Below are 25,852 nucleotides of genomic sequence, written 5' to 3'. Positions count from 1 at the left end.
CTACAACACTGTAGAAATTTATCCAAAATTGTTGAAGACATTAGACAGGATGGTCTTAAGCGAAAACACGCTGCTTGAATAATGTACATGTTTTAAAACCTATGACTGAAGTATGGAAGACCACCGCATAAGCGACTAGATAGATGTCCGAACCCGAAGATGCAATGCGTCGATCGAGGCGGTTTGTTGCGAAAGCAGAGCTCACCGTATAAAGGCTATGTAGCGTTTCATATATGAAGTGTAACAGAATTATAAATCGTAAACCGGCAATGCAGAAGTTAAGTTAAAAATGTACCCCCTATGAAACCTCAAACCAATTGGAAGTGGCAAGGCCTATTTCACGTGCAACTTACGAAACTTCAATCACTATTGTCAGCTCGAAAGAGGCCAGGGAAAAGAATGACGCTGCCCTGCAAAGAAATCGCGAATCTGGTTTTATCGAGTGACTTGAACACAAGTTGGTGGTAGTACTTGCAATGGACAACAGGGGCATCTGCAAGTGTGAAACACCCGCCGAAAATTTAACAAAAAACGGCCCAATATTTCAAATTCCCTAAGACTCACAAGTCACTGACGCCGCGAGTGGAAGTATGCAATTTCGTTGCCCCATTATCATTTATATTAATAAATGTTTCATTGCATCCAAGCCTATTTTCGACTAAATTAAAAGGCATTCTTTTTAAATTGAACCATAAAGTTTTCACTCAAATCGCCTGCCACAAAATCGCCGAGAAATCATAATAGAACATAGGTTTTATAAAATTTACTACCAATTATTGTAGTCGCAGTTAAATCAAGCGCCTGGCAACTGGCAAATATACAATTCCCCATATGTTGTGGTGGAGAGCACCTGTCAGTACGCTTATACCCCTATCACAGCGTTTAGGGTATCATATATATATGTATAATAATCTTTTTTTCGAATATTTTTTTTTATCAGCGTAAGTACGCATCGTAATCCCACTGTATCACACTGCGCAGCTATTCAACTGTTGATAATACTATGCATTAGCCTATTATTTTACCTTATTATCCTGCTGTGTGGTATCGCATAGCCTGAAATAGCACCCTGACAATGGAAGCATCATTTTGATCGGTCGGTTGCCTCGTCGTCTATGACTAGACGAACCAACTTATCGACTGTCGAGGCTTTACGTGCCACAGTGTAGCGCTAGGTTCGTGTGACCTGAAGTCCGTATAAATATGTAGATCCCACAGCAATGTTCGTTCTGATATCCATAGTTTAGGCCAAGGTCATCAATACACGGGAGTGACCGAGCTAATCGACAGCTGACCGGATCGTACACCCTTGATCACGGTAGTGATGGTAATAACGTTCGCAGCAATGATGATAACAGCACTTCTACGAGCATCACCAGCTCACTAGTTTTTTTTATCATCTTACTTTTTTTAATTGTAAATATAGACATTTAAATTACTAGACTGGTACCGCGTCGGTAGAGCTCAGCACAGCAGAGGAGCACAACAGAAGCACGTCGTATATAACGCTCTATTGGTCGGTAGAAAGCCTCAGTTGGTAAAGGTATCGCACTAGAATAGACTGCAAAAGTCGTTGCTCGCTTGCTTACCCGGACTACCCACTACCACTGCGCTAGCGCTGATTCTCTTGTGCTGCACGAAATTGGCATATTTTCGTCAGATTGGCCTGATGAACCACCGGCTCCTAGCGTTTTAGTCCTCTTCCACTTACTGTATGATCTCCTATTTAATAACGGTTTAGTATGTAGAAGTGCAATCAGCATTCGTCGCCTACTGGAAAATTGGCATCGGCAGGAATATATCTATGCTCAGCAGAGTAGCTATGTGCCTTTCACAAAGCAGGCGCGAAATTGCAGAATCCGTTATCCAAAGGCATCGAGACGGCCCAGTCTACTGTGACTGTTGCTGTTAGTGATTGATGACCTCTTCTATGGCAGGCAGTGGCAATAGCCATTGCTACGCTTCGGGCATATGTCGATGGAATAATGCCAAACAGAGGGTTCGACTACAGCGTTGGAGCAGAAATTAAGCTCACAGGTTGCCAGTGTTGGGAAGGGCGACGGTTCAAGCGCACATCGGCAACCCAGTGCTCTGTAAGGATATGTCGGATGGAAAAGATCTCGGGTAGATATGGCGCGAACCCCACTGACGACTAATCGTTATCATATTTGCTATTTCGACTAGTAGAACTGCTGGGGAAAATTTCCTGTAATACACAGGTCCCAATAGGCCGAACGATTGCATAGTGTTTACTCTGGCCATCTGCGCTATGTAGAACAAGTGGATAATGCGGATGGAATACTGCTCATATATATATGACTGGCTTACGGTCAAAAAGCTGTTAAAGAACGTGGACGTGTTGGTGCCATCGAAGTTGATGAGGTTACCGTCGATGCGCGTGAGAGAATGCCAGAGATGCCCGTTCGGTCTTAATAATTAGCATGCATCAGCAACCCATAATGATAGGCAAAAGTAGGCAGAATAGGAACTTCTGCTTTCCATTAGGCTTTCCGGCAGTGCATGCTTGCCCACTAGCCCGAGAGACATCACTAAGACGGCTCAGGATCTAATCTCGACGTAGACATTAATTCAGATCGAGTAATAGATAAGGCGGTGAGTATGGTCATGATTAGGTATAATATGGTCCATTCCCGCTTAGTCCCACGAGATTGTTCAATTTGGGCCCTCTATGATAACTACCATGCTAGATATAGATGTGTCGATCAGTTTTTAATGTACATTGTCTCCATAGGTTCAAAAAGATGCAGTAGTACGTCTGTATGGGAGACTGTAGAAGGTTTCTAAGGCAATACGAGTAATCTCAGTGAGGCTTTGAATTTTTAACGGATGAATTTATTAGTATCACCGAATAATATTGTGAAAAAGCACTACCAATATTTTATACGTACGCTGACCACTAAATTTCAGGTAATCAGGGAAAAATTTCAACTCGAGGATCTATGTCCTAGCTCTGCTAAGCTACCGACCGACAGTATTTTAAGAGGACAGTCGTTGTGACAAAATTTTAACGAACACGTATTATTCGATGCCGTTAATTTCTGCAGCTGCAACACGAATATTAGCTATCTGGCTAAGTTGGGTCGAGTGAATATGGGCAAAAAGTCATATTCATTTAGCCTTTTTCATTCTGAGACTCATACATATCCTGTTCCGCCGTTGGGCCGTTGGGGCCGCACGGTTGCCGCAGATCCCGCTCGACTGGGGGCACGGCTGCCTACGGCTATTTTCGGATAGGACTTTGACATCATCTCGTGGTAGTCCCCCGTTACTTCTTATTACTGTTTGATCGTTTATTTGTACGGTAAGCTCTTTTGACAAAATGTCTCGTGAGTGTCACTACCATTTCGTAGTTGATAGTAATTCAGAACAGGAAGGCAATAACATAGTTTTACGAAGATTCGGCTAAAACGCCCAGTAGTAGCGAGCAGGCTTTGGCTGATTTTTGCTTTTGACTTTAGGGAGAAGAATATAATTGAATATTGAACGGACGGTCATTCTATATTCCGATGATTTTTTTTGTTTTTATCACACCTGTCTACAAACAGAGAAAATAATTAATTGGAGGAATCTAATTGTAGTTAACGTATTTATAACCTTTAACGTTTTTCGTGCGCTCTTTTGAAAAAAAAAACCTCATTTTCCCTCTACTGTTACTGCTAAAGGCCTCGTCCGTTTCCGAAATGTCAATTTAAGTTCGACTTTTATGCCTGCGACCGTTGTTTCCTAGTTTATTTCTTATTTATACCGCCAGGAATACATTATACACGATAGAAATTCAGTTACGCTTTAAACTAAGATCGCAGCTGGGAATTAAGTCTGCGACTTTTTAATTACGAGTCCAGCTATTTACAAACCCATATGTTAGGTAAGACTGATCATTTGAGGAAATCTGTCCGTGTTAACAACTACCGAACTTCGTAGGCTAGGATACCGCCGGAATTAACGGTATGAATCGTCGCTCTCATTTCGGCAATTCTTGTGCTTACTGGCGTTTATCCAAAATTGGAGGTACCAATTAGCATTACGGAAGGAATCAGCCTGTACAAATCTATCTGTACACACCACCAGACGAATACGCCACCGCCGATGAAGGAAACTTGGGAGAAGCGCAAAGTGAGGCCACATCATCAGGAGCTGAAGTAGTCACTTGACAGGGGATAACTTGGCAGCTGTTGTGAGACTAATTACTTGGCTTAAGCAAATGCAACGCTAAATAAAGTAAGTTTTATGCCTTGCTAACCGTATTCTATTCATAGATTCACAAGGCGTTATCAGTTCATTTTTACCGTCACAAAGTACTGCCAAGTACAACTTATTTGTGCTTTAAACAAATATCTGAGCAGACCCACGACTACCACGAGATATTCAAAAGTGGATGCTTATCAATCTGACCAAACTGATTCCCCTATCTGTATAATAACCGCAGCAATTGTATCTCCAGTTATTGCTCTACGTGCATAGTGACTTGGTGGAGAAGCTTGGGTCTGTTACGAAATCCGAAACACTGAAAGAGGCACCACCCTTCAACGCAATAGAACTACCTCGTTTTAATTTGTCGCCAAATGAGGATATGCAGAATCACGCCTACGTCATTGAGCTTCGTTGCAACACTTCCGGTAAATGCTTGCTGTCGCTAGCCTTGAAAACTGAACCGTCCCAATCTATCGGTCAGGTGATTGGTTATCCCTTTTACCCTCTCTCTCTCTCTCTCTCTCTCATCTCTCTATGTATATATATATATGTAGAGAGAATTTTGTCCCCGAGATAATCACCCTATGTGCGTATATTTGTGTTCTGCATCGATGTCTCTCGACAATTTATACCGCGGTCCTCGTGAGGCGATACTTTGGAGTTATCAGTAACGTCTTCTGAAGTTTTAACAACTCATGCAGGCAAGCTTCTGTCCTTCGTCTACCGCTTCGCCATTTCTTTTTCATTGCGTTGCAGCACCCAGCGACACTGCGGCTGAGTTTCTTTCTGCTACTTGTTCAAGCAAACTGTCCAATCGGAATGGAATGACGCAAAACTATCTTGGACGGGCAGAAGAGCAGCAACGTTCACACATACGGATTTCGTAAACTGGCGTAACTGTTGCACGAAGAAAAAAGCGGTGGAAGATCACGAACGTTTGCGAAAGGTCACTCAAACGAAATCTGCAAGCTATTCGCTCACTAAGCTAGTGTCTATAAAACTCGTCATCCTATGGTCTACGTGATGCTATTGATGACGGCCCCTCTGCTTCTGCCGCTAGGCAGCAGAGAAGGCCAAATGACTAGGGTTCTAGTAGGATGGGAACTGCATTAGAAATCGCCCCCTGTCGAGTAGGATTATGGGTCTAAATGTTCGATCAGGAGTCTTATGCTTCGGATCGAGGGCCTGGTTATGGCGTGGAGCGACGAATGTTTGGTGCTTCGCTTCGCTTGATTTTCCTATATAGTAGACGAAATAAGACTGCTACGAAACAACTCATAGTCGAGTGTGACATACCATTATCGAAGATATAAGAAATGATATTAGAATATAGATGATTGTATATAGAGTGTCCCTCATGTATATAGAGAGACTAAATTTAGGGGGCATACTTTCTGAGAAAGAGTAGGCGACACTCAGTGCAGTTGCCCACTCGACAGAGGCAGCATCCGCAAGGTCTCATCAAATACCTCATGATGATGATTGATCATTAAATGTGATGAATAGTGATTGTTCCTATTCCACCTTCCGTCCACTGGTGAACTCTGAACTGGCTAAGTTTATTAAGAGATAGGTCGAAGACCTATTTCACGAATAGAAATAATAACTAGGTAGTAATAGCTACTACCTAGTTATTAATATGGGAGTCGTGGATTGTTCTGTCTCTGTTAACATGCATGATGTAACAATAATAATAAACTTTAAAATTTGTTAAAATTGATATATTACCTGAAAAACGTGTCTACAGGTATTCTCTTTTTTGCCTTAGAATGTTAACCGAGATAGCTGCTGCCATCACTGTATTAGAAATAATCCTGCATATGAAGAGGTGTAAAGAACGTGCGGGTACTTTCAAACGTAAGTTGTGCGGGCGCTGTTTGTGTAGAAAGCTAGCAGGTCCCGCTGCCTGCTAACCTGACTAAGAGAAGTAAGATGGCCTGGTGAAAAGGTAAATCTAGCGTAAATAAAACAGACACGGCTCGATGCTTGACGGATTTGAGCTGTCAAATAGGAAGCGTTTTTTCAAGCCGCCGCCGCTTCGAAACGGGATATACATTGAAATTTGTTCACCGCGACTCGGATCCCTAGTCCTTTACTCGAAAAGGCAAATTAGAAACTGCAGTCACCTGTATGGGTATAAACGAATGCCGGTCACCCACTTAGCTGGCGACAGAACGGTTGTGACTATCGAAGTGGGTATATGCTGAACGGCGGTTTTTTTATCAATGAGCAAGCTATCGTACGATTTCCCACTCATTCGAGGATGAAGAAAAGGAATGAGAAATTCAGACGGATAAAAGCATTGGCCATACAGAGGCATTCGCATGCATTATCCCAATAGTCTATCCACTGAGCTCCTTACAGGGCGCTACAAGGACCAATACGTGCAGCAGCAAGCAACTGATCATCCTCCTGTACCGAAATCGCTATCCCTAGATGACTTAACATGACCTCATTTGGTCAGAGTGAGGCAAGAGACAGCAGGACAATACTGTCCTCGGTCGAATCTGTTTTCGAGCAAACGATTTTCAATTTTTGAATAAAAAGAGGCAATCGGTCCTAAGAAGAGGACTATTTAATCTGCACAAGGCCACGTTAAAAAATTTTCAAGTGCAGCGTCATGTAAACGTATAGTTTGTGCTGACCACGCCAGGACACATCGTCCCGCTCATTCTTTATCCGCAGTTTGCGGATTGAGTTTCCACGTTCAGCAAGACATTCATATCTAGTTGAATATGCAATAGACGTTGTAATTCCCGGATATTTATTATTGTTCGTCCATGGCAGGAACAACCAACAAAATATCTGCATGGAATTTTAATAGGCAATATTTCAGTTTGTCCTATGTCTGAGTGACGAGCATCTAAGTCTATACGGATAACCTATATATTTGGTTATACACACGGATCGATATAATACGGTTACTTTGTTGTCCTCCAAGCTCAATCTGCTTTTGTTTCTAAGTAAATATCTGAAGATTAGACATGTTTGTTTGGAGAGAATCTCAACTCACTTGGTCGTTCTTGACAGCGGTCGTAAGGCCGAGTGGTGTAAATGTCCCATAATCGGATTCCATAATGTACTGTACATCCGCAGCAGATTTTTTGTGCTTTGCAAAGTAGGCCTCTCCGCCAAGAATACCCACTTCCTCGGCGGTGAAGAGGACTGAGCGAATCGTCCGACGCGGAGCCAATCCGAGGGTGCGGAGCACCTGGAGAGTCCGCCAAGTTATAGCAGCGCCTCCGCCATCGTCCATAGCGCCTGTGGTTTTTCCAGATGGCAACAAAAAGATTTTTAAACGAGCTATAGCTATATATATATATAGCCGTACAATAGGATTATATTGCTTAGTTTCCATACCTTGTCCGACGTCCCAGCTGTCGATGTGTCCACTAATTACAACGAATTCGTTAGGTTTTTCCGTACCCCTCAAGTCTGCTATTGTGTTACGTGAAGTTACGGTTTTTTCATCGAGATGAGCCGTTGACCGAAGAAAAACACGCAGCTTTTCACCTATTGGTATATAATTCACAAGCGGATACTCCAGAACTGAACGTGTGATACTATACTTAAATGGTAAATTTTCGAATATTTCACTGCTCATCAGATTAGTCTTCAATGAACTGTACATCTAGAATTCTACCTTATTAAAAGGTTCTTGAAGTTTATATAGCTACGCAGTGAACGTTTTTTGAAGTCAACTACATACCAATATCTATAATAGTTACGTTTCTGTCCAGCCAGATTTAGATGGCATAAAATTAAAAATTGTGATTTTTTTTTAGCCAATTCAAACGTGATGTCATTTTTGTTAATAAACAAATGATTCGTATGAATCTCATTTGACCGCCCATGTACCAGTGGTCTGTTCGTTCGTTACGAATCCTCAACAGTTTGGCCAACCCCATCGATCTATGCACAGTCACCCATATCCTACGTGTTTCACGCTCTAGAAGCATGCTGCAACGAGTCCATTCTTTTAGCTACTTCTATCTAGCGGGGTTGGTTCGGATATCCAACCAACAGATATCCAAGCTAACAAAGCCTTAGTTGTTTGTTTGTCACAGACCTTCAAAGATTCAGGGGCGATCCGACAGAACCGTGTTAAACCTTGCAGCAGGCATGTCCCATCGGACTTTCTTTCGCGTGTTGCTCCCTTCGTACGCTATCCATTGGGCGGTACGTACCTCACAGTCTGCGCTCGCTGACACTTTTGCTCCTATTTAGTTTATTTCGCCCTGTCATACATAGGACAGCTTTAGAAAACAACCGACTTCTCTTTCGTTCAATTCAAAACTGATTTTCTGTCGCCAACACGGGAGCTATGCGCACCACGCTCGAACTGACACAAAGCAATGTGACGTAGGTCTTCCCTATCGGGAATAACAACTAACAGCAAAAGGGCACACTGCATTCTGGCTAGGTCGTACTTTTGTTAAATACACAATTTACGCAGAAGCTCGAAGCTGGCCTTTAGTGTAGGGCAGTTGTGTCAGCTTAATTCGTAGGACCTCAATGCGGCTTTGAATTCTCGTCCAAGAAGTAATAGATAATAGATCATCCGGAATTCAATAGGTTATCGAAATCTATAGCGCAAGTGGGAAGCGGAAATGACTGTATTACATTTGAACTTCTTGAAAATGTTTTCTGATTCGTCAGCGGATCATTGTCTGGGCCAAATATACCTGGGTTTAGACCCAGGTTTATAAAGGCACGTTGTCAAGTAGGTCGAGTTGACCTTCATGGCAGAGGGGTGACTGGACGCTGATTCCATTCAGTTGCAATCTGCTGATGCCCAGTAATAGCTGTGAACAGAATGGCCTGTACGAAGTACTTAGCCAACTGCATGTGACACATCACACACACACACGCCAGTAGTAGTAAAACGAAAAGATGAGGATTGGTTATTTTCGTAGGATTCATTATCAAAGTGATCGCATACAGAAAATCACGACAGATTTTCGAGGATATGTCTTACTCATACATGCTCGTGATTGGAGCCGAAAGAAAGCACATCTCTTATAAAAATGGCAGCAATTAAGCTTCGTGGACGTGTACGGCCGATTACGACCATCGACCCGAAATTAAAGAAACTCTAGCTTTATTCTTCATTGCATGTGCGTCTTGACGTAAGCTTGATCACGTTTGCAGTGTACTAGTGCAAACGTAACTAAATAATAGATAATATACCAGTGGCTTGAACAGATCATTATTTTGGTCGGCTGGGAAAATTAACGAATTCACCGGATCGTAGGAGAAATATATCTACTTACCTCTTTGCTGCTTTCTCCACATAAGATCCGCTTCTTCTGCCGTAATACAAACACCCGGAATTTTTGGAAATTTGCTGTCGTATGTCATCATGCCTGTATGTGGTGTGTACAGAGAATGACCAGTGACAGACCGAACTATTGCGGCAATAGCACCTTTTGAGGCTGCTTGTGAGGCACCCATCAACCTGTACTTCACTGTGGTTTCGTAATTGACATAGGGCTGATTGTATACGACAATTTTGCCCTGAATCTGTAAAATGAATACCAGTAATTGGCGGATTAGGCATCTGTAAGAAATAAAACTATAGACAGGTCGAGGCAGATTAAACATTATCGTCTTGAAATGTAGATTGGACATTATACGATCTTGACTACGTCATACTCGATTGTATCCATTGCCAATTGATAGGCTACCGCTGAAAATACTACATAGTGAGTTTAAATTTGCGTTAGCCTGGGGGATCCTTGAAGGATTTCAACGTTGGGCTGAACTTAATGCCCGTAAGACAGCGCTGATCTTTTCTCTAGTTTGCCTATCCAGTGAGCCTTCATTTGTGGAAAACCTTCATGTACCAACATTCGTGTAGTTGATAGGCAATTCCTCGTTCTGCCATAGTCAGCATAGTTAAATTGTGCGTTTGTGAGAGGGGCCATTACGTTCTTGGGATGTTTGTGTGATACGTGTGTGCTTACGGGGAAAAATGAGAAATTAACGCTGCCTTAAGCGTGATTACGATGGACTTGAAGACTGTCACAACTCTTCTTGAATGAAAATAGGACAATTCAGATAGTGCAAGTAAGACGCCTTACTTAGCTTGTACAATGTAATGTGTAATTCAAATAAAAATTTCGGCTAAAAAAATTAAGTGGAATAGGGAACGATATTATACTAGAAGGTATACGTCTTTGTAGGTATACGTCTTTGTATATGCGATTAACACACTACAATTCTACCTTCAATAAGAAGAGAATAAGAAGATACGCCTAGAGATTCGAGAAGCTAAGAGCAGATGTGTGACATAACTAACCTCGCTGTCGGGTTTGGCGTGCATTTCATCGAATGATCTGACCACGATGGCCTCGGCTGTAAGCCCGTTGGCGGAGGGAGTGCCTACAGAATATCCAAGGCTTAATAGCCCCAACGTCTTATTTCTGCCGCCCTCCCAGGCGTTCAGTAGAACTGCCTCAGTTTCGCCACGGTTCCAACGAGGAACTTCAACATACTCTGTATGAACCTAGATCGATGTCGCGAAATTAATAGGTTTTTCACTGCAACTAATCCTACATTCGATTAAACACATCATGCAAACGGCTTCTTTTTATTGACACTTGCCCCAACCAATATTCACGCAAGCTGTCGTTTGTAGATACAGGTGTAGTTCCTCCGAGATGGATATAGGTGAACTCCGTAGCATGGCATTATGAATGCGTTTGTAACTGAGAATCAACCCCCTCAATCCGATTTTCATTATAATTGCTATTAACTACCAAACTTAAACGTTTAAGGACACCGTTAAAAAGATTTTCGTGAGCAAGGTTTCCAAAGCTACCCGACCCACCTGGGAAGGTCCGAGTTGAACCACGTCGGTGAAGTATTTCACTCGGTCATCGATGGCGTTCTCGAGATCTGTTGTTCCAGTGAAGCGCGGCCCATGTTTATCAACAAACGCCGCCAACTGACGCCATGTCTCGCCCTTTTCTATCGAACCAGATGCAATGTTGTTCCATCGAGACAATTATGCAGGAAAGCCGCGACACAAAATGCGTGTTATTGATGAACAACTAATCAATAGAACATTTATTATATTTTAGAAATTTTTTTCACACATCCAGACATATTATTTATATGTTCCTCGGGGTATATTCAAACGGAAGCTATAATTGATGTGATAATGACGATATATGTTTATATATGATAGGATGGTTATTTTATTATTCCGCTGTCGTAAGTTCAAGCGTTTAGAGGAGCAATTTTGAAATCATGTTACGGTTTTAATAATTTTTCATGAGGTCTTGGTAAGCAGTGTCCGGCGAACGTACTAAACCATACCGCGTCTAATTATTGACTTGTACGTAATCGGAGGACCAAGACACGTGAAGCTACAATGGATACACCTGCATCAGATCTTCAAAACTGCTAAGGTGATGTTTTACTGGTTCAGTTGCATCCGTCTGCTGGCCTAGTCGTCTACGGTTATCACAGAGGATCCCTTTTCTTTGTCACAAGTCGCTATATGGTAACAGAATGGGTCATTGTTATCACGAAAAAACAAAGAAAAACAAACGCTAGTATGCTTTCGTTGTTAATCTTCCTTTAAGTTATGTGACACGTTGGTTTAATTTTGTTACTACCTCACGGCTTTGTCAGATTTTTAGCGTATCTTCGTAAAGCCCTTTCACAAAACACATTTTTGCGGGTAGGATTTTTTCTTGAACGAACAATTCACCGTGTCTCTTGTAAGAGAATCTTCACTGAAGACCAGGTCTATATAGTGAACTGGCTCCGCCGCTGCTGTTGGAACCCATGTCGTGATCTTCTATTGGTCCACTATGACTCGCCAACTATCGAAAAATATCCTAGTAAACGGTCTCTGATTTTCAGAAATACAGATATAGCCAGTACCGCGATGTGTGAATATGTAGACCCATTATTTCTGCGTGAATAATTAAGCAGTGATTGACAAAGACAAACGGTACGTACTACCTACCATGCATGAAACGACGATAGATTGATCGTCAAGCAAATTGTATGGCCGGATAACAGTCAATCGGTAGTTAAAGATGTTTGAAACGCAGTAATCTACAGAACGACCTGTCTATCTAGTGTCGTACGTATGCGCGTACAAATAAACCGTACTTCTGTATTTTCGATCGGCAGCTAAACATAGATATTACGTGGCCTTTTGCGATACTGAGTTTTTTTACCTTGTCATACTAATAAGTTAAGTTTATTAGTACCCCTTTACTTTTTGTGGTTTTTGGTAATCTTAACATGGCATACCGATCGGAGGTGCGAATTCCTTGCTATATTATGAGTCATTTCACTTTATAGAAAGATAAATTATACATGTAAACGTAAGCTGGACGCCGCTTACTGCAGGGAGTTACTAAGGAGGGAATGTTATTTTGTTTGATCCTATTAGACGTTTGTCGTATCACTGAACTTTGCCAAAAACCCAAGCAAAATTTAGCACCTAACCTAGCTATTATTATGTTTCGCGTTTGTGTCATATACTTCCGTGGCCATAGCGTTCATCGAGTGCCTCGTAACGAGGCAAGCCATAAAATACTTCTTATAATTGATCTATTTAAATGATTAAATCTAGCTCTGATCAGAAACAAAATATTAATTAAGAACGCAGTTAAAAAGAATATTTAAATTTAGTATTTAGTTTCATAAAAAAAACATGTGTATTGTATATTTAGCCAATATTGTTTTATGTGTATATTTTGGGCGTGTGAGCCAAATTTATATTTGAACTAAATAATCATTTATGCCACAGAGTCACTTATGGCTGTCCTGAATAGTTATCAAGGGCACAAATGAGTGCATTGGATCCTTCGGCAGGGCGTAAATCCGCAGACTTCTGGAGTGATGGGGCGTTGTGTCTGTTTCGCTTCAGGCTTGGCCTGTTCTGTACAATTTATTTAAGACTTTGTTCTGCTCAATTTCCTCCTAGGGCTCATTCCTATTGACCCCCCAAACAGAAGATGCGCGCTTCTCTACCTCATACCTGACCGCCAGCTGCGACTAAATACCCACAGGTTTATTTTACGGGTTCGGTGCCGAACACGCGAAAAAACGCGGATCAAAAAACAGTTAGTTCGTTTCTATTGCATTGTGGTTTTTACTTACCATTGGATTTTATTGTATCGGTTCAATAAGTGAAAGCTAGCCGGTTAGTCCGCTTATTTTGGACGTATTGAAATCACGTAAATTTCTTAATAGCAAAAGAAAATGTGTGATACTTTTGAAGAACAACGGTAAACGTAAACAAGTGATATTTTCCATATGAGTCGGTACATTTTTCTGACTTCTAAGTGAAAACATATAAGAAAATGTTAATGGACTGAGCCTGTTTATTTACCTATACATGAGCACGAATACGAATTCCTATCCATATCGTATTTGCCTGGACGGCATCACATTTTCTGAACCATGTTTGCCAAAAAAGCACCCTTAATGATGGCTGTGAAATAACAGACTCGTTACGTAACGAGTCTCACTTGTAGTCTCTCACTTACCACGTTCCAGACAAGGGACAATTCTATAGAATAAGCGAAACAAAATCAAGGCTTTCAGAAATGAATTATATTTAGTAGGATGCGCAACCAAAGGCGCAGTGGCGTCCTCAGGACAAACTTACCGGTAGTCAAAATGTGATTTATAATTTTGTCCACATCTGCCTGATACGAACGGATTTCTTTAACAATACTAGGATCTAATTTGCCCTCGCACAGCGTCTTGTCATGTAGGTGGGCATCAGTTTGATGATAGGTCAGAATAAGGCCCGTAACGGTAGACACCAACCCCAAGCAAGTAGTAGCTGAAAATTTCGAATCAGCAAAATAACAAAAACGACGATAAACGTTTTTTGTTAATACTTGATCACATTACTGTAAAGTGGCACGTAATTATCTAACATGTCGACTGATCGTTAACCCAGTAATTGAAATTTGAAAACGGAAGCTTGCTTAAATACTCCACGGCAGTTCTAGGCTATAGGATCTCTTGAAATTTGCGCCGACACAAATATAGACAAGCTCAATAACTTACCGAACGCGAACTTCATTATGAATGCGTAACTGTTTAGCCTCGTTTCTTCTAGACAGTAAGGGTAGGTAGGTAGGTAGGTAGGTAGGTGTCTTTTTTTGAATCGCTCAGATCACCTGTATACGAAATAGCATAGAGAGTAAGTTAGGCACTTCCCAGTTACCCTATCTATTCCGAACCGGAAATATCCTAACCGATGGGATATTGTTTTCGCAGAAGGCAGATCTACGACTTCATATACATTCTGCAACTGACTTCGTTTCAAGTCAAATATATAAATTGCAGATACTCCGCCAAAAAACTACTGTAACTAATTGTCTCAAAGATCACACTTCCGAGCCAGACCGATGCCTGTCGCTCATACACACGCACAACCCGTTTTAAATCAATATCCAACAAAGCAACCACTTTGATGAAATGACTTTCATGCTAATTCCACGGAGAATTAGGTCCCATTTTAAATTGCGTGTCTCAATTTGGTTGCGCTTTCGGATTTTACTTCCACGTACCTGTTAGATATAACTCGCTATCGGAGTAATTTTCCAAAGTGAAGGCAAGTTTATCCTTAAGCCACATTGAACCTTGCGCTATGAACTACAACGAGAATCAATTACGAGCACTAGCGCGGGTTTGTGTTTTAATCTTGAGGATCACTTACGACCAATTTAAGACGTACATTCGATAAAAATATGGCTGATCACAGTTACCTAGATCAGAAGACAGGGATCTGCTTCAAGCTTTGATAGTGCGAACATTTACTCGAGACTAACCTGTCATTCGCAAACTGTGAACTTTACAAGTTCAGTTATAAACTTGTATAGGCGCTTATGACAGCTATTTACGAAATTCGTGAATAACTTTAAATTTTATAGTATAATACCTACACGGCATAGTTTTGGCGGCTATAATAAAGAAGCTATGCATATTTATCATTCAATTCAAGTTCAACTATTGAACATGGCGAAATGTTATACGTTACATGGCGAGCACGCTTCTATGGCTGAGTCATCGTAACTTGATTTGGGGGGCAATCAACGCTACAGGCAATGGCATGTTTGTGCTTTTATTAGTTGTCAGTCTGCAACCCATTCGGGCGACCCGATGCACGTATCAAATGCTTAAACACCTACATTGTGAGAACTTTGGTAACATTATCTGCTGTTATCTTATTGTATGAGACCTCGTCCAGGCCAAATCAATACTGGACAAATGTATCTCTTAAACTAATGACAAATCAGAATCAGAGAACGTGATCCATATGTTCAATATTAACGGCTTTCATAAAATATCGTAATGTAAATAATCGTCATGGGTTACCAGTAACGCAAAAATTGTAACGCATTATTGCGAAGCAACAATAACAAAAAAATCCTGAAAATTGAAGGACAATTCTATAGCTATTTAGTAGGTCCGCGTTGGGCTACCATGTTGTATAACTAAGCCTCGCACAAAAGACAGAGTCCATCATTCGTTGTTTCTTATGGCGATTGTCGATTAAGAAATATTTTCAACAAACTACAATGACACCGAATGATTCTTGTTCAGGTAAGCACTCGCGGCCGGCACCGCTTGACGGCTTTAGCGGACCAAATGACGTCGTAAGTCGAAGGGTTGGTGGTCGTTGATCGTCCGCCATTCCCGGACACTGCTATCATAACATAGTTATGCCAAAACCACTTCCTGCATAAAACGGTGATTAAACGACAATCTTCTATATTTACTGTTAAACTTCTCACGAAACGGCCATGAGATTTTAGGTTAACAAGACCGAACGGCCATACTAACGGCCATTGAACTACATTATCGACCTCTTTCTCTTGTCGGAGGAACGCTGCCAGTTAAATCATATGCATTGTAAGATGATTTTGCTAAGGACTTAACGATAACGATTATCTATTGTTATTTTGGTTTTTTTAAATAGAAAAACTTTAGCAGATCGATTGGCTGGTTAGGTATACGAGGAAGCTCTCAACGACAGTAGCGTTACACATTTTTTTTTTGTCCAGAAGCATAAAAATTTCATTATACTTCATTTGAGTTGTAGCTACCTGCTATTGCAGGACAAATATGCTAATGTGCGCTTCTATTGTCTACGTTTTTTTGTTTATACACCGAACTCCAGTAGTATGTTAACCCCGCGCAAAAACAGATATATAGCTCTACGCTTAAAATAACGTTTTTGTGTACATATCGTTTGCTTTGTCTCTTTGCCGACGCCAATATGAAGGAATTAGTAAGAAATCTGTTTACTAAAGAGGGCTTATGCCGAACATACTGCATAGCAGATCTTTCCACATGTGCATGATGCTAACTGTACATATTCCGTAATCGCTCAACAGCCCATCGAATCTACTTCAACGACATATTCGTGTGTGCGCCAACACGGGTGAAAGCTACTGACATTCGTTACCTGACATATCCTTATCGTTCGCTAGTGTGACTCAACACAGGGAGCGACTGCATCTTATTGTCGCAAAGGCCTGTTCTCCAGAAATGACTGAACACCACGCTTTCGTCGTTTGCAACCTTTTCGTACCACCTCACATTGCTACTCGTGACACAGATCGACACGGACATTCTTATACTGCTTACGCTAGAAATAGCTGCTTAATTAACGTCAGCAGCGTCGCCGTGGGCTTCGTTTTCGTAAATATGCGTGAAAAATCCGAATATTGTAATAGTATAGCAGTTGCCTTTTTACGGCATAGAAAACTCCGTAATCACACACGGACATCGTGGGTTAAAGCCAACTTTCTATATTCCTTTACTCAATCCAGCAATTGCCACATTGCGATGAAGTCCGACATTGCTATTAAGCAGCTAAACTACACACTTTCGATTCCTGTGGCTGTTAATGGTTTACGAGTCTCCTGATGAGGTTGAGATAATCTGGTTGCATTTGCTGTTTCGCTTTCGGCGAGTGCTCGTAGTAGTAGTGGTAGTGGTAAGCGCCTCGGATGTCCACGTATGTATTGCCATCATCTTACCCCGAACTCATTTTCTCTTCAGGGCGACGCTGTTCTTTTGCCAGCTTTATCTCCGAATGACGGTAAACACTAAACCAGCCCTTATTTATGGCAAAAACAGGTTTTTTATTGATTTTAGTTCCGCGAATAGCGCATAAAATTCATCACATGCACTTCTAACTAGATTGAACTTCATCGTGAAACACAGCTTACGCATTTTCAGTATTTGGGTTGAAATTCTGTAACACACAATGTGGATAGCGCCAGTGTTGGCTAGCCGAGCTTTCAAACCTCAAACTCTGCCTTCGTGAGAAGTCCGTCAGTTCCAGGAATAAGTTTTTGCACTTCGGATTTTAACATTTGGTTACCTCCTCGGTGGTGTTTAGCGCCCCCGTTTTCGTTTTAGAATCATTCGTATTATTCACGTAGCGTGGTTTCGTTCAAGATCTCCTTGCCTGATGGCTTCACTCACCTCGGACACATTTATGTAGTGCAACAGATATATTTTTCCTCATGAACTCACTTCTCCTCGAGTAAATTCAACCAGTTTCCTTTCACATGTCCTCGAAAAGCTGGCCAATTACCAGCTAAATTAGTTATATATATATATATATATATATATATTATATATAGCTATATATACATATGCTAATTATCTCAAACAATGCTCGATTCTCGTGACTTTATGCATAAGCATGTTTTGACAAAACTTGTATCGTATAAACGGCATCCTTGAAAAAAATCAGGTTCATATTCTCTTTTTTATAGGTCCGGTAACAGCTTTCGGACACTAGATACGTAATAGTGTGAATTGACAAGTTACAACCTAGGATTGTTTAGGTCGGCTGGTTATTTCTCGTCGACGATTCAAGCATATCCGCATCGTGAGATATAGGCGTCTCCGAAACTCTTATTTTGCCTATTCGTTACTCGTTAGCTCTGTTTGTTTATACTGCTTGTTTGTTTTGAAGACAGCACTCATTATATCAATAATTTGCCAAAAACAGTTAGGCAATGGTTGACATTGTCGAAACGTACTTTACCACGGCGATCTCACATTCGCATAGCACCAGCGCCTCTAGTGGCGATTTTGAACTGTGCCAGGCGGACGACTTCGTGCTATATGAAAGTAACGGGGCAGATGCGATAGCCGGAGGCTAACGTGGCAGATCTACGATGCTGATGATGAGCTTTTATGATTCAATAATGTTTCTTTTCAAATTTACATCGACCCTTTTTAAAATAATTAATAAGTCAAAGTCGGCACAACTTGACATCAAAAGAAAGGCAAAGCAGAACAAAAAAACTTAGATTGACCTTCTATGAAACCGCTGATATTTTGCGTATGTTCATGTCGCAGACAGTAAATCTGGCAATGTACATAAAATTTTGTACTCAGCCACAACGTATACCTGTCTAGCTCGACTAAAATTTTATCGTAAAGTTCAAAATAGACTACCGTTTCTAAGGTCACGATGCTAAAAAGCGGACAGCTATCGACTTCCCAGAGCGAAAACGAAGAGCCTTTGGTTTGAATGAGCCGATCAATTGTATTATCAAATAGATGCAGATAGCTATATATAATTGTTCAGACTGTCAGCGTCTCGAAGTTCTCGCTTACCCGTAATAGGTTCGTGTACCAAAATTGTCATAACGTATATGGAGATACGAGCAGTACCTATGGAGCAAGTCGGCCCTATCTGAAACTACGTATCCCTTAATTTAATCCGCCAGTTTAAAAGTGAATAGATGGAAATTATCGTGTTGTCACTGTCAACATCATAGTTTCCCAATTGATTGATCCCAGTTCCATGTTACAGCGCAACCGTTACACAGAAAATTAAATCGAGCACCATCATGACGTGTTTCATTCACTTGGTGACTCTGATAAACCATGATTGATCGAAATTTAAAAACATCTGAAAGTCGCTTTCTGATATCAGTCTATTCATTGCTAACAACGTATCATAGCTGGGAATCGTGAGTAGATGATTTTTACAAGGATCGCATGATGGGCTGACGCCTGTCCATTAACACTAATGAATCAGTGACAAGGGCATAATTCGCTCATGATCTGAGCGGATCTGATCGCCACGTGGACGAGTGCCGTTTGCACATTGGATTAGTATCGAAGGCCAGTCAATCATCGCAGTCACGCACTGAATCATTAAGTACAATATCTATGTCTGTGTGTCGTCTCTCGGTCATCCAGCTGTGCTTTCAGTAAGGATCAGTCCTTGCTACAAACTGAATAGGGTTATACAGTAATCTTTACTATACGTTGCTACTGCAGACGCCGCGGGGACGTAACAATCTACCTACCGTGATCGATGTCGTTTGCTGAACGGTTGTTGTTCCAGGCCATCAAATGCGTGCTTGTCGCTGGCCTTCGCCTCTAACAATCATCCGCTTAAACCGCGTCGCATTGCTTCGGTCATCTAACAGAGCTGCATTTGCTCGTAGTCGTGTAATTATTGTCATTGACGTGAGAGAGCATACAGGTGGGCAAGGTGAGATTTTAGCGGCTGAGAAGCCCCAGGATCCACTCACTGAGCCACCAATGGTGGGAGCGGGGGGCGGGGGCGGTAGCCGCCACACAGTAACAGCGTCGAATTTCTTCTGCCAGTCATCAATATGGATGAACACTGTTGTTTTAGCAAACTAACAACTGACCAGCTGTTCAGGCCAATTTTACGCAGTTAGTTCTATGTGGCCTGCTGTGTCCGCCCGTCATTACTTAACATTGGATTACAACGAGGCGGCAGCGCCTATGCGATGTTAACGTATGATCGTTATCATACGCTATGCTACGACGCTGCCGTTGCCGCTACCCGAATGAATTCAAGACGTCATATGGTAGCTCGATGCGACGTTGATGCGCTAACGGGGATACGATCCAATTCACCATGTTGATATACGTTTCAAGAACACGCGATTCTTGACCGCGCGCCTGTTACACCTCCAGTAAACACAAGTGAAAAAGAAATAACGCCCTTGTAAGTAAAAAAAACACCAACGATCCGCACAGTGGCGCAGATAGCGACGTCCGCGTGAACAGCATCAGCAGCGGACCAGCGCCGTCTGGCTAAACGCCGTTCAGTCGATAGTCGACGGCGTCCATCGAGGGAGCCAGCATGTTTACCGCTAAGCGAGCTGGTTCCTTGGTGCTGGGCTACAAAAAAAAAACTCCACGCTGGTGGAAGTTGCTGTCCTTTGTTACTTGATCGTGTAGTAACGATTGTTGTACGAGGCCGCTAATTTGCTATACGCAGACGCAAAAAGCAACGGCTAGAACTTCCGGTAAACTGTAAACAAATCAAGACGACATAACATAATTAGCATTGCCGTCCTCCTTCTCCTTTTCTTCACCGTCATCGCGACGCACAAATGAAAGGCGCCCTAGAGGATTACAAATGTCGCGCTTACCGTCAGTTTAGTACGGATTATTTGACTACTATTTGATGCTGTGTTTTTTGCGTCGTTAAGTTGAGATTCTGGCTGACAAGTTGTGCGGAGAAAAGGAACATAGGAGATTTTGTTGCAGGCGCGTATTTCATTTAAGTAGGCTAATGTGCGTTCTTGATAGGGCCTTCTACGTGTAGGACGACTAACAGTGACTTAAACATTAATAGAAGAATGGTTATGCTAACGCCATCTTGCTTATTTTAGATGTGGGAAAATATTCTGGGGTGGTTGAAATTACTGAAGTGGCTACCAGATATGTTTGTGTGAAAGGGATCGAGTGAGACGGCTATGTGATACTGAGGCATTGACGATCTACAGCGTGAGTTGAAAATCTGTGACAATCAAACGGTAGTAGGTTGTTGTAACAAAGATGCCATCACACGCTTTGATATTGCTGACGAAACAAATTCCACACAACAGAAAAAAAAAGGAAACAAATTGTCTGTAATACGTCTTTCGTAATCATATTTTCAATCGTATATCTAAATTATAGCGTTTCGTCAGATACTTAGAGGAGTCAGCTTTGATATGGCTAGATCAGGTAACCGGGAGGATCTCAATACGAACGAGTTGCATTTTCTGTCTAAGCTGAAATACGTAACCGTCAGCCCGTAATATATAATCGCAAAACTATTAATAAATAAGGGCCTGAAAGGCAAAACGGCTCAATGTTACATGGTGCAGCGACGGCGTCGGCATTTTAAGTGCTAAGAATCAACGACATAGAGCTGATGGTCCTCAATTCTTGTCGTTGCTCGTTTGTGGCCTTTAACGTGACTTTGTATACCGGCAAAATTGTATGCAGACGCCGCTGGTTGTACTGTACATCTCCAGACCCACTCAATAGATGCGTCGACGCAAATGATTGAATTTGTTACGGGTCCCTTCGTCCCAGATGACCGGCATTGTTTAACATTTGTAGATCGTTGAACATCGAATCTTTCTAATACATCTAACAATTCATTTTTGGCACATTCAATGAACTATTATCACAGTAGCACTTGATAAACTATATATATATATATATATAATAATAACGCGTAGCTTATCCATTGCGTTGCTCAAACACAAACATGAACCGTTACGTATGTAAAAAAAAATCGAAGTTTCTGCATTGTACATGCGTTACCTCACAGGCGTCACTATGCACCTCGGCCGTCCCATCTGAACAATTCTGCTATGCCTCTAACAAACAATGGTCGCCAACTCTCGAACGCTCAATGCGGAAACAAATTCAAAAGGAAAAGGATGTTAACCTTGTACGATGAGGCATAAACAGCCATCATTCCAACTACACGAAACGGAGGGACGTCTACAACTACAATTTTTATTAATATGTTGAACAGAGCAAGCTTTCTTCTTTTTGAGATACGCCCTGTAAGTCAAACTCACACTTCGTTAGTTATATGGTGAATTTTTTTGTTAAAAAGATATTGCTTTCAAAAACTTGAAGCTATTACGAAGAAACGAGATAAAGCGGCACTCATGAGATAGCAGTTCTTCAAAAAGACTTGGAATATTTCTACTGGCTAGTTATTATTTAATGCAGATTGTCGATGGACACTTAATAGGTATTAAATTTGTCATTTGTTTATAAGCCCATACGCCCTTGTCGATATACTTTGAAAGCATTTCGTATTTACAGCATGCGGCTCGTACGCTTAGTACTAAACGGGATAAACGTGAATCCGTTCGGTTCAAAAGGCCAGTACAATTTTGTGTGCCGTTCGTTTGTACCGAACCTCCGACGAAAACGATACTAAGTAGAGCGTTTCAGCGCACTGTTACAGGCAACGCGCTAATACATTATGTTTATATGTTTCACGCATTATGTAATCGATAAATGGATCCGTCTGTGTGTATTTATATTGCGTAGATATCGAGCCATCGGGAAAAAATAGGAGAATGAGCAACTCAGCCTGAAGTCCTTGTACAGATTCCTGCTTTGAGGACTTAGCCAAGCTACTTAGTTCGAGACGAGAACTATTTACAATTCGGTCTTCACCTGTAAACCTTGAGACTCTCCGATTCGCAAAACGAAAGCTTAAATTGTGCCCATCTGGCCCATACTGGTGACAGTCTGCGTCTGACACCTTTTCATGCCAAGAAGCTTGACAGAGTATGCATATACGCCCCATCATACGCTAAATATGATGGCTGAAGATGTTTTATCTGATAACGCCTCGGTTTCATGGAAATAGAAATTCAATACAATCGAAGAATCGGTTACTGCAATATGGAATAATATGGAAGGCGTAAGTGAGAAGAAAAACTTACACAAAATACCAAATCTATGCCCCGTATACACTCAAAAAAATCTTCGGAAGAGAGAGAGAGTTTCTTCATCTTGCGTCGAAAGCTGCATGCTTTTGAGAGCTGCACGTGAAATTTTTAATTTACAACTTTCAGAAATGGTTTACGCTTCGTGCACAATACGTGATGGCAATCGTATTGAAATATATGTATAAATCGTGATTATCGTCGTATCAAAATTAGCCATAGCTTTGTCAGTATTGAAATTCGTTAAGTAGAGCACAGAAACCGTTCGCAGTAAACGTGTTCTATGAAATGTAGTCAAGCAGATGTTGAAATCCACATACAAAACTTTCACTCATAACGGAGCTGATAGCTGACAGAGCATTCGTGGGTAGCGTATTTGCCTGCCAATCTTACGGGTACGTTGTGGTTTAAGTTCGAACCTGGGTAAAGACAGACCTCGTTTCGTGCAGGAAGCCGGGCGTCTGATGGAATTTCTAACGGCGATACCGGATATAAAACTCGAAACTTAGAGATCAGGTGGTTGGCAAGGCGCCCCTCAGCCGTGTCTTTGTACCTTATATGCTGAGTGAAAATCGCACGGGCTTCGTCAAAGAAGGCACCTGAGAGTGCAACTGCTATCGGACAAGCTTACAAATTGTAACTGTGGGTTTGAGATTCTTCTCCTCTCAACGCAGGTTTAAGGGACATTCCGCGTCTCATACAACTTTAAAAAGGTTAAAGCTACGACAATTAGGCCACCTTCTCACAGAAGGCTGGGAAAATCGAATATATGAGACAGGTTTTGCTGAGTCGGGCTGCAACCCCAGAGAAACGAGCACATTGTTTGACGGTTCCGGTTGCATATGGTATGATAACATCATTTATGGTCTACCCTGTCGCGATCGTGAAACCGAACAGTACACTACAATAGGTCCAAATAGCTTTTCCAGTCGAACGTAAGGTAAGTCCATGTATGCTAGATGTATTTAGTGCTTGCGACAATAAATATAAGAAAAAGTTTTTTTCCTACCGCGTTTTAGAAATTTCATATTAACATCAAACGATAACAATCAGAATTTCTTTTAACATGTAGTAGTATGTGGGGAACATGGAAACAAAGATTAATAGTCATGCCTACTAAACAATCTACGATGAGGGCTGGAAGTGTTGAGTAGGGGCCACACGAGATCGTGGAAAACTTGACTTCCCTGCTGAGCAAGATAGACCTGTGCTACTTCGCCAATATTTGTTGCGACGATCACTACTGCCGTCAGCATCCGTTGCTGAATTCTTAGGTAGTAGTGTAACTATAATCGCAAACGACATCCTCCGACATTTTCATGTTGGAGAAGTATCGAGGGCAACTTATGAAGTGGAATCTAGAAGAGCCTCATGCAAACAGGAACCAAGTGGTCGAGGATGGAGATGAACTTCACGTCCAAATCTATGCCTAACTCGGGTCTGGAACAGTTCTAATTGACCGTTGACCAATCGACACTGATAATCGTCCTTAACTAGGTTCATTTCGACTGCACTGAAACAAAGCTCGTTTCGAAAAAGCTGCTTTTTTTTGACATTGCATTCTGTAACCTTTATAGTTTGTGTAGTTTAGTTTGACAATGAGCTTGCACTGGAATTATCCTTGCCAAGCAGGCATCCGCGTAGGTCGAAAAAGCGGGAAACTAGAGTATGCTACCCAAAATCGATGGAAATACTATTTACCTAACGTAAATACGGATGTAATTATGTGACTTTTTTTGTCGTTCACCAAGGCTAAAAAGCTGTAACGCGGAAATAGATATGGCGTATACGAGGTGGATCGTACAGATAGTCCGAAGTACGACCCAAAAGAGACTCTCTTAAGCTCAAAAGTGATACCTTCAATTTAAACCATGCGTTTCACTCAGTTCTTCGAATCCGTTCGGTGCTACCATTTTAAAAGAAGGATCATTACCTTCTAATCTAATATATAAATACATTTTTTAGCTATAGAAATTATGCCGTAAACAGAATAAGTGTCCTGAGTATGCGTAGCTTAGCATTACACAGTATCTAACATTAGTTAGACAGAAACCTAGTGGTTTGATTATGGATTCTATCCACCGTAGGATAGAGCCAAACTCTGCTAAAAAGCTTCATTTGGTATCTCTTGACAACTCAGTTTATCAGCTTGTGCTGAAGTCCAAATTCTATGTCGTGCTTTGTATTGTGCTTCTAACGGGCAGTCGCAGTGGAGAAACGCGCGAAGAAGTATTACTAAAAAGTTACTAAAAGTGTTATAAAAAAAGATTTTGCAATACTCTACGCCGAAGCACGTTCGAGCTTGTAGACTATTTACCGCGATAATGCACGGACTCATCTGTGCCGTAACCCGTTTTTTGAATCAAAGCTTAACAGCTATGTGACTGTAATTCTCGTATTTATCCTGCACTTTGTCTTCTTTTTTAGGCTTGAAAAATAACGCGAAGCGGAAACGGTTTAGGGAACAACGCAATAAAAACAACGACAATTAGAATGAAGCTTGTGCTCCTAATACTGAAAACGATTGGGAAAAAGAAGCACACGCATATTAAACAAAGAAATCTTCAATACCTCGTTGGTCCAGTAGTTATCAAGAAATCATCAATTTTTTTTCTATGCCACCCGTATGATGACGGCTGTAAATAGCTAGAGGCGAAGCTGCGTGATGCTTTGATGTTTACTCGATATTTTTATGGCTATCACATTGTCCTTAAGCCGCCATCTGCACTGCGTAATAATATCTTGGTAGCTTGGCTAGCTTATCGGCCAGGTAATTATTACGATGGCGGAGTGGTGCCCACAGACACAACAGTACCTTAAGGTCCCTTACCTCGTTTATGTAGCTGTTTATCGATTTGTATTTGATTATCGACCAATCAGAT

General features: G+C 41.4%; 2 protein-coding genes and 1 long non-coding RNA gene across 4 annotated transcripts in view; 2 read left to right on the top strand and 1 right to left on the bottom strand.

Moving 5' to 3' along the window:
- Positions 1 to 19,684, bottom strand: part of LOC111259956 (carboxypeptidase Q) — a 22,019-nt gene extending 2,335 nt beyond the window's left edge. Inside the window, exons 1-8 of the mRNA XM_022832368.2 lie at positions 19,548 to 19,684; positions 14,263 to 14,375; positions 13,853 to 14,032; positions 11,045 to 11,184; positions 10,514 to 10,720; positions 9,486 to 9,735; positions 7,573 to 7,725; positions 7,226 to 7,473 (exon numbers count right to left, since the gene is read on the bottom strand). Coding sequence (XP_022688103.1) covers positions 7,226 to 7,473; positions 7,573 to 7,725; positions 9,486 to 9,735; positions 10,514 to 10,720; positions 11,045 to 11,184; positions 13,853 to 14,032; positions 14,263 to 14,278 — 1,194 coding nt within the window. The 5' untranslated portion in view covers positions 14,279 to 14,375; positions 19,548 to 19,684. The remainder of the gene's footprint in view (positions 1 to 7,225; positions 7,474 to 7,572; positions 7,726 to 9,485; positions 9,736 to 10,513; positions 10,721 to 11,044; positions 11,185 to 13,852; positions 14,033 to 14,262; positions 14,376 to 19,547) is intronic.
- LOC111259957 (uncharacterized) lies at positions 2,780 to 5,913 on the top strand. Of its 2 annotated transcripts, XR_015310813.1 has the most exons (4): positions 2,780 to 3,322; positions 3,943 to 4,239; positions 4,463 to 4,637; positions 4,969 to 5,913. It is a non-coding gene; the product is annotated as an uncharacterized LOC111259957 (long non-coding RNA). The 2 variants fall into 2 exon arrangements; XR_002679955.2 differs by having other exon boundaries at positions 2,780 to 4,239.
- Positions 19,685 to 20,917: 1,233 nt separating the features above from the next.
- LOC147753557 (uncharacterized) overlaps positions 20,918 to 25,852 on the top strand; it is an 89,343-nt gene continuing 84,408 nt past the window's right edge. Inside the window, exons 1-2 of the mRNA XM_086968095.1 lie at positions 20,918 to 21,009; positions 21,827 to 22,067. Coding sequence (XP_086824221.1) covers positions 22,026 to 22,067 — 42 coding nt within the window. The 5' untranslated portion in view covers positions 20,918 to 21,009; positions 21,827 to 22,025. The remainder of the gene's footprint in view (positions 21,010 to 21,826; positions 22,068 to 25,852) is intronic.

Source organism: Varroa jacobsoni, unplaced genomic scaffold (genome assembly GCF_002532875.2).
Source record: "Varroa jacobsoni isolate VJ856 unplaced genomic scaffold, vjacob_1.0 scaffold_388, whole genome shotgun sequence".
Classification (NCBI taxonomy): domain Eukaryota; kingdom Metazoa; phylum Arthropoda; class Arachnida; order Mesostigmata; family Varroidae; genus Varroa; species Varroa jacobsoni.
This window is presented reverse-complemented; position numbering and strand designations above follow the sequence as displayed.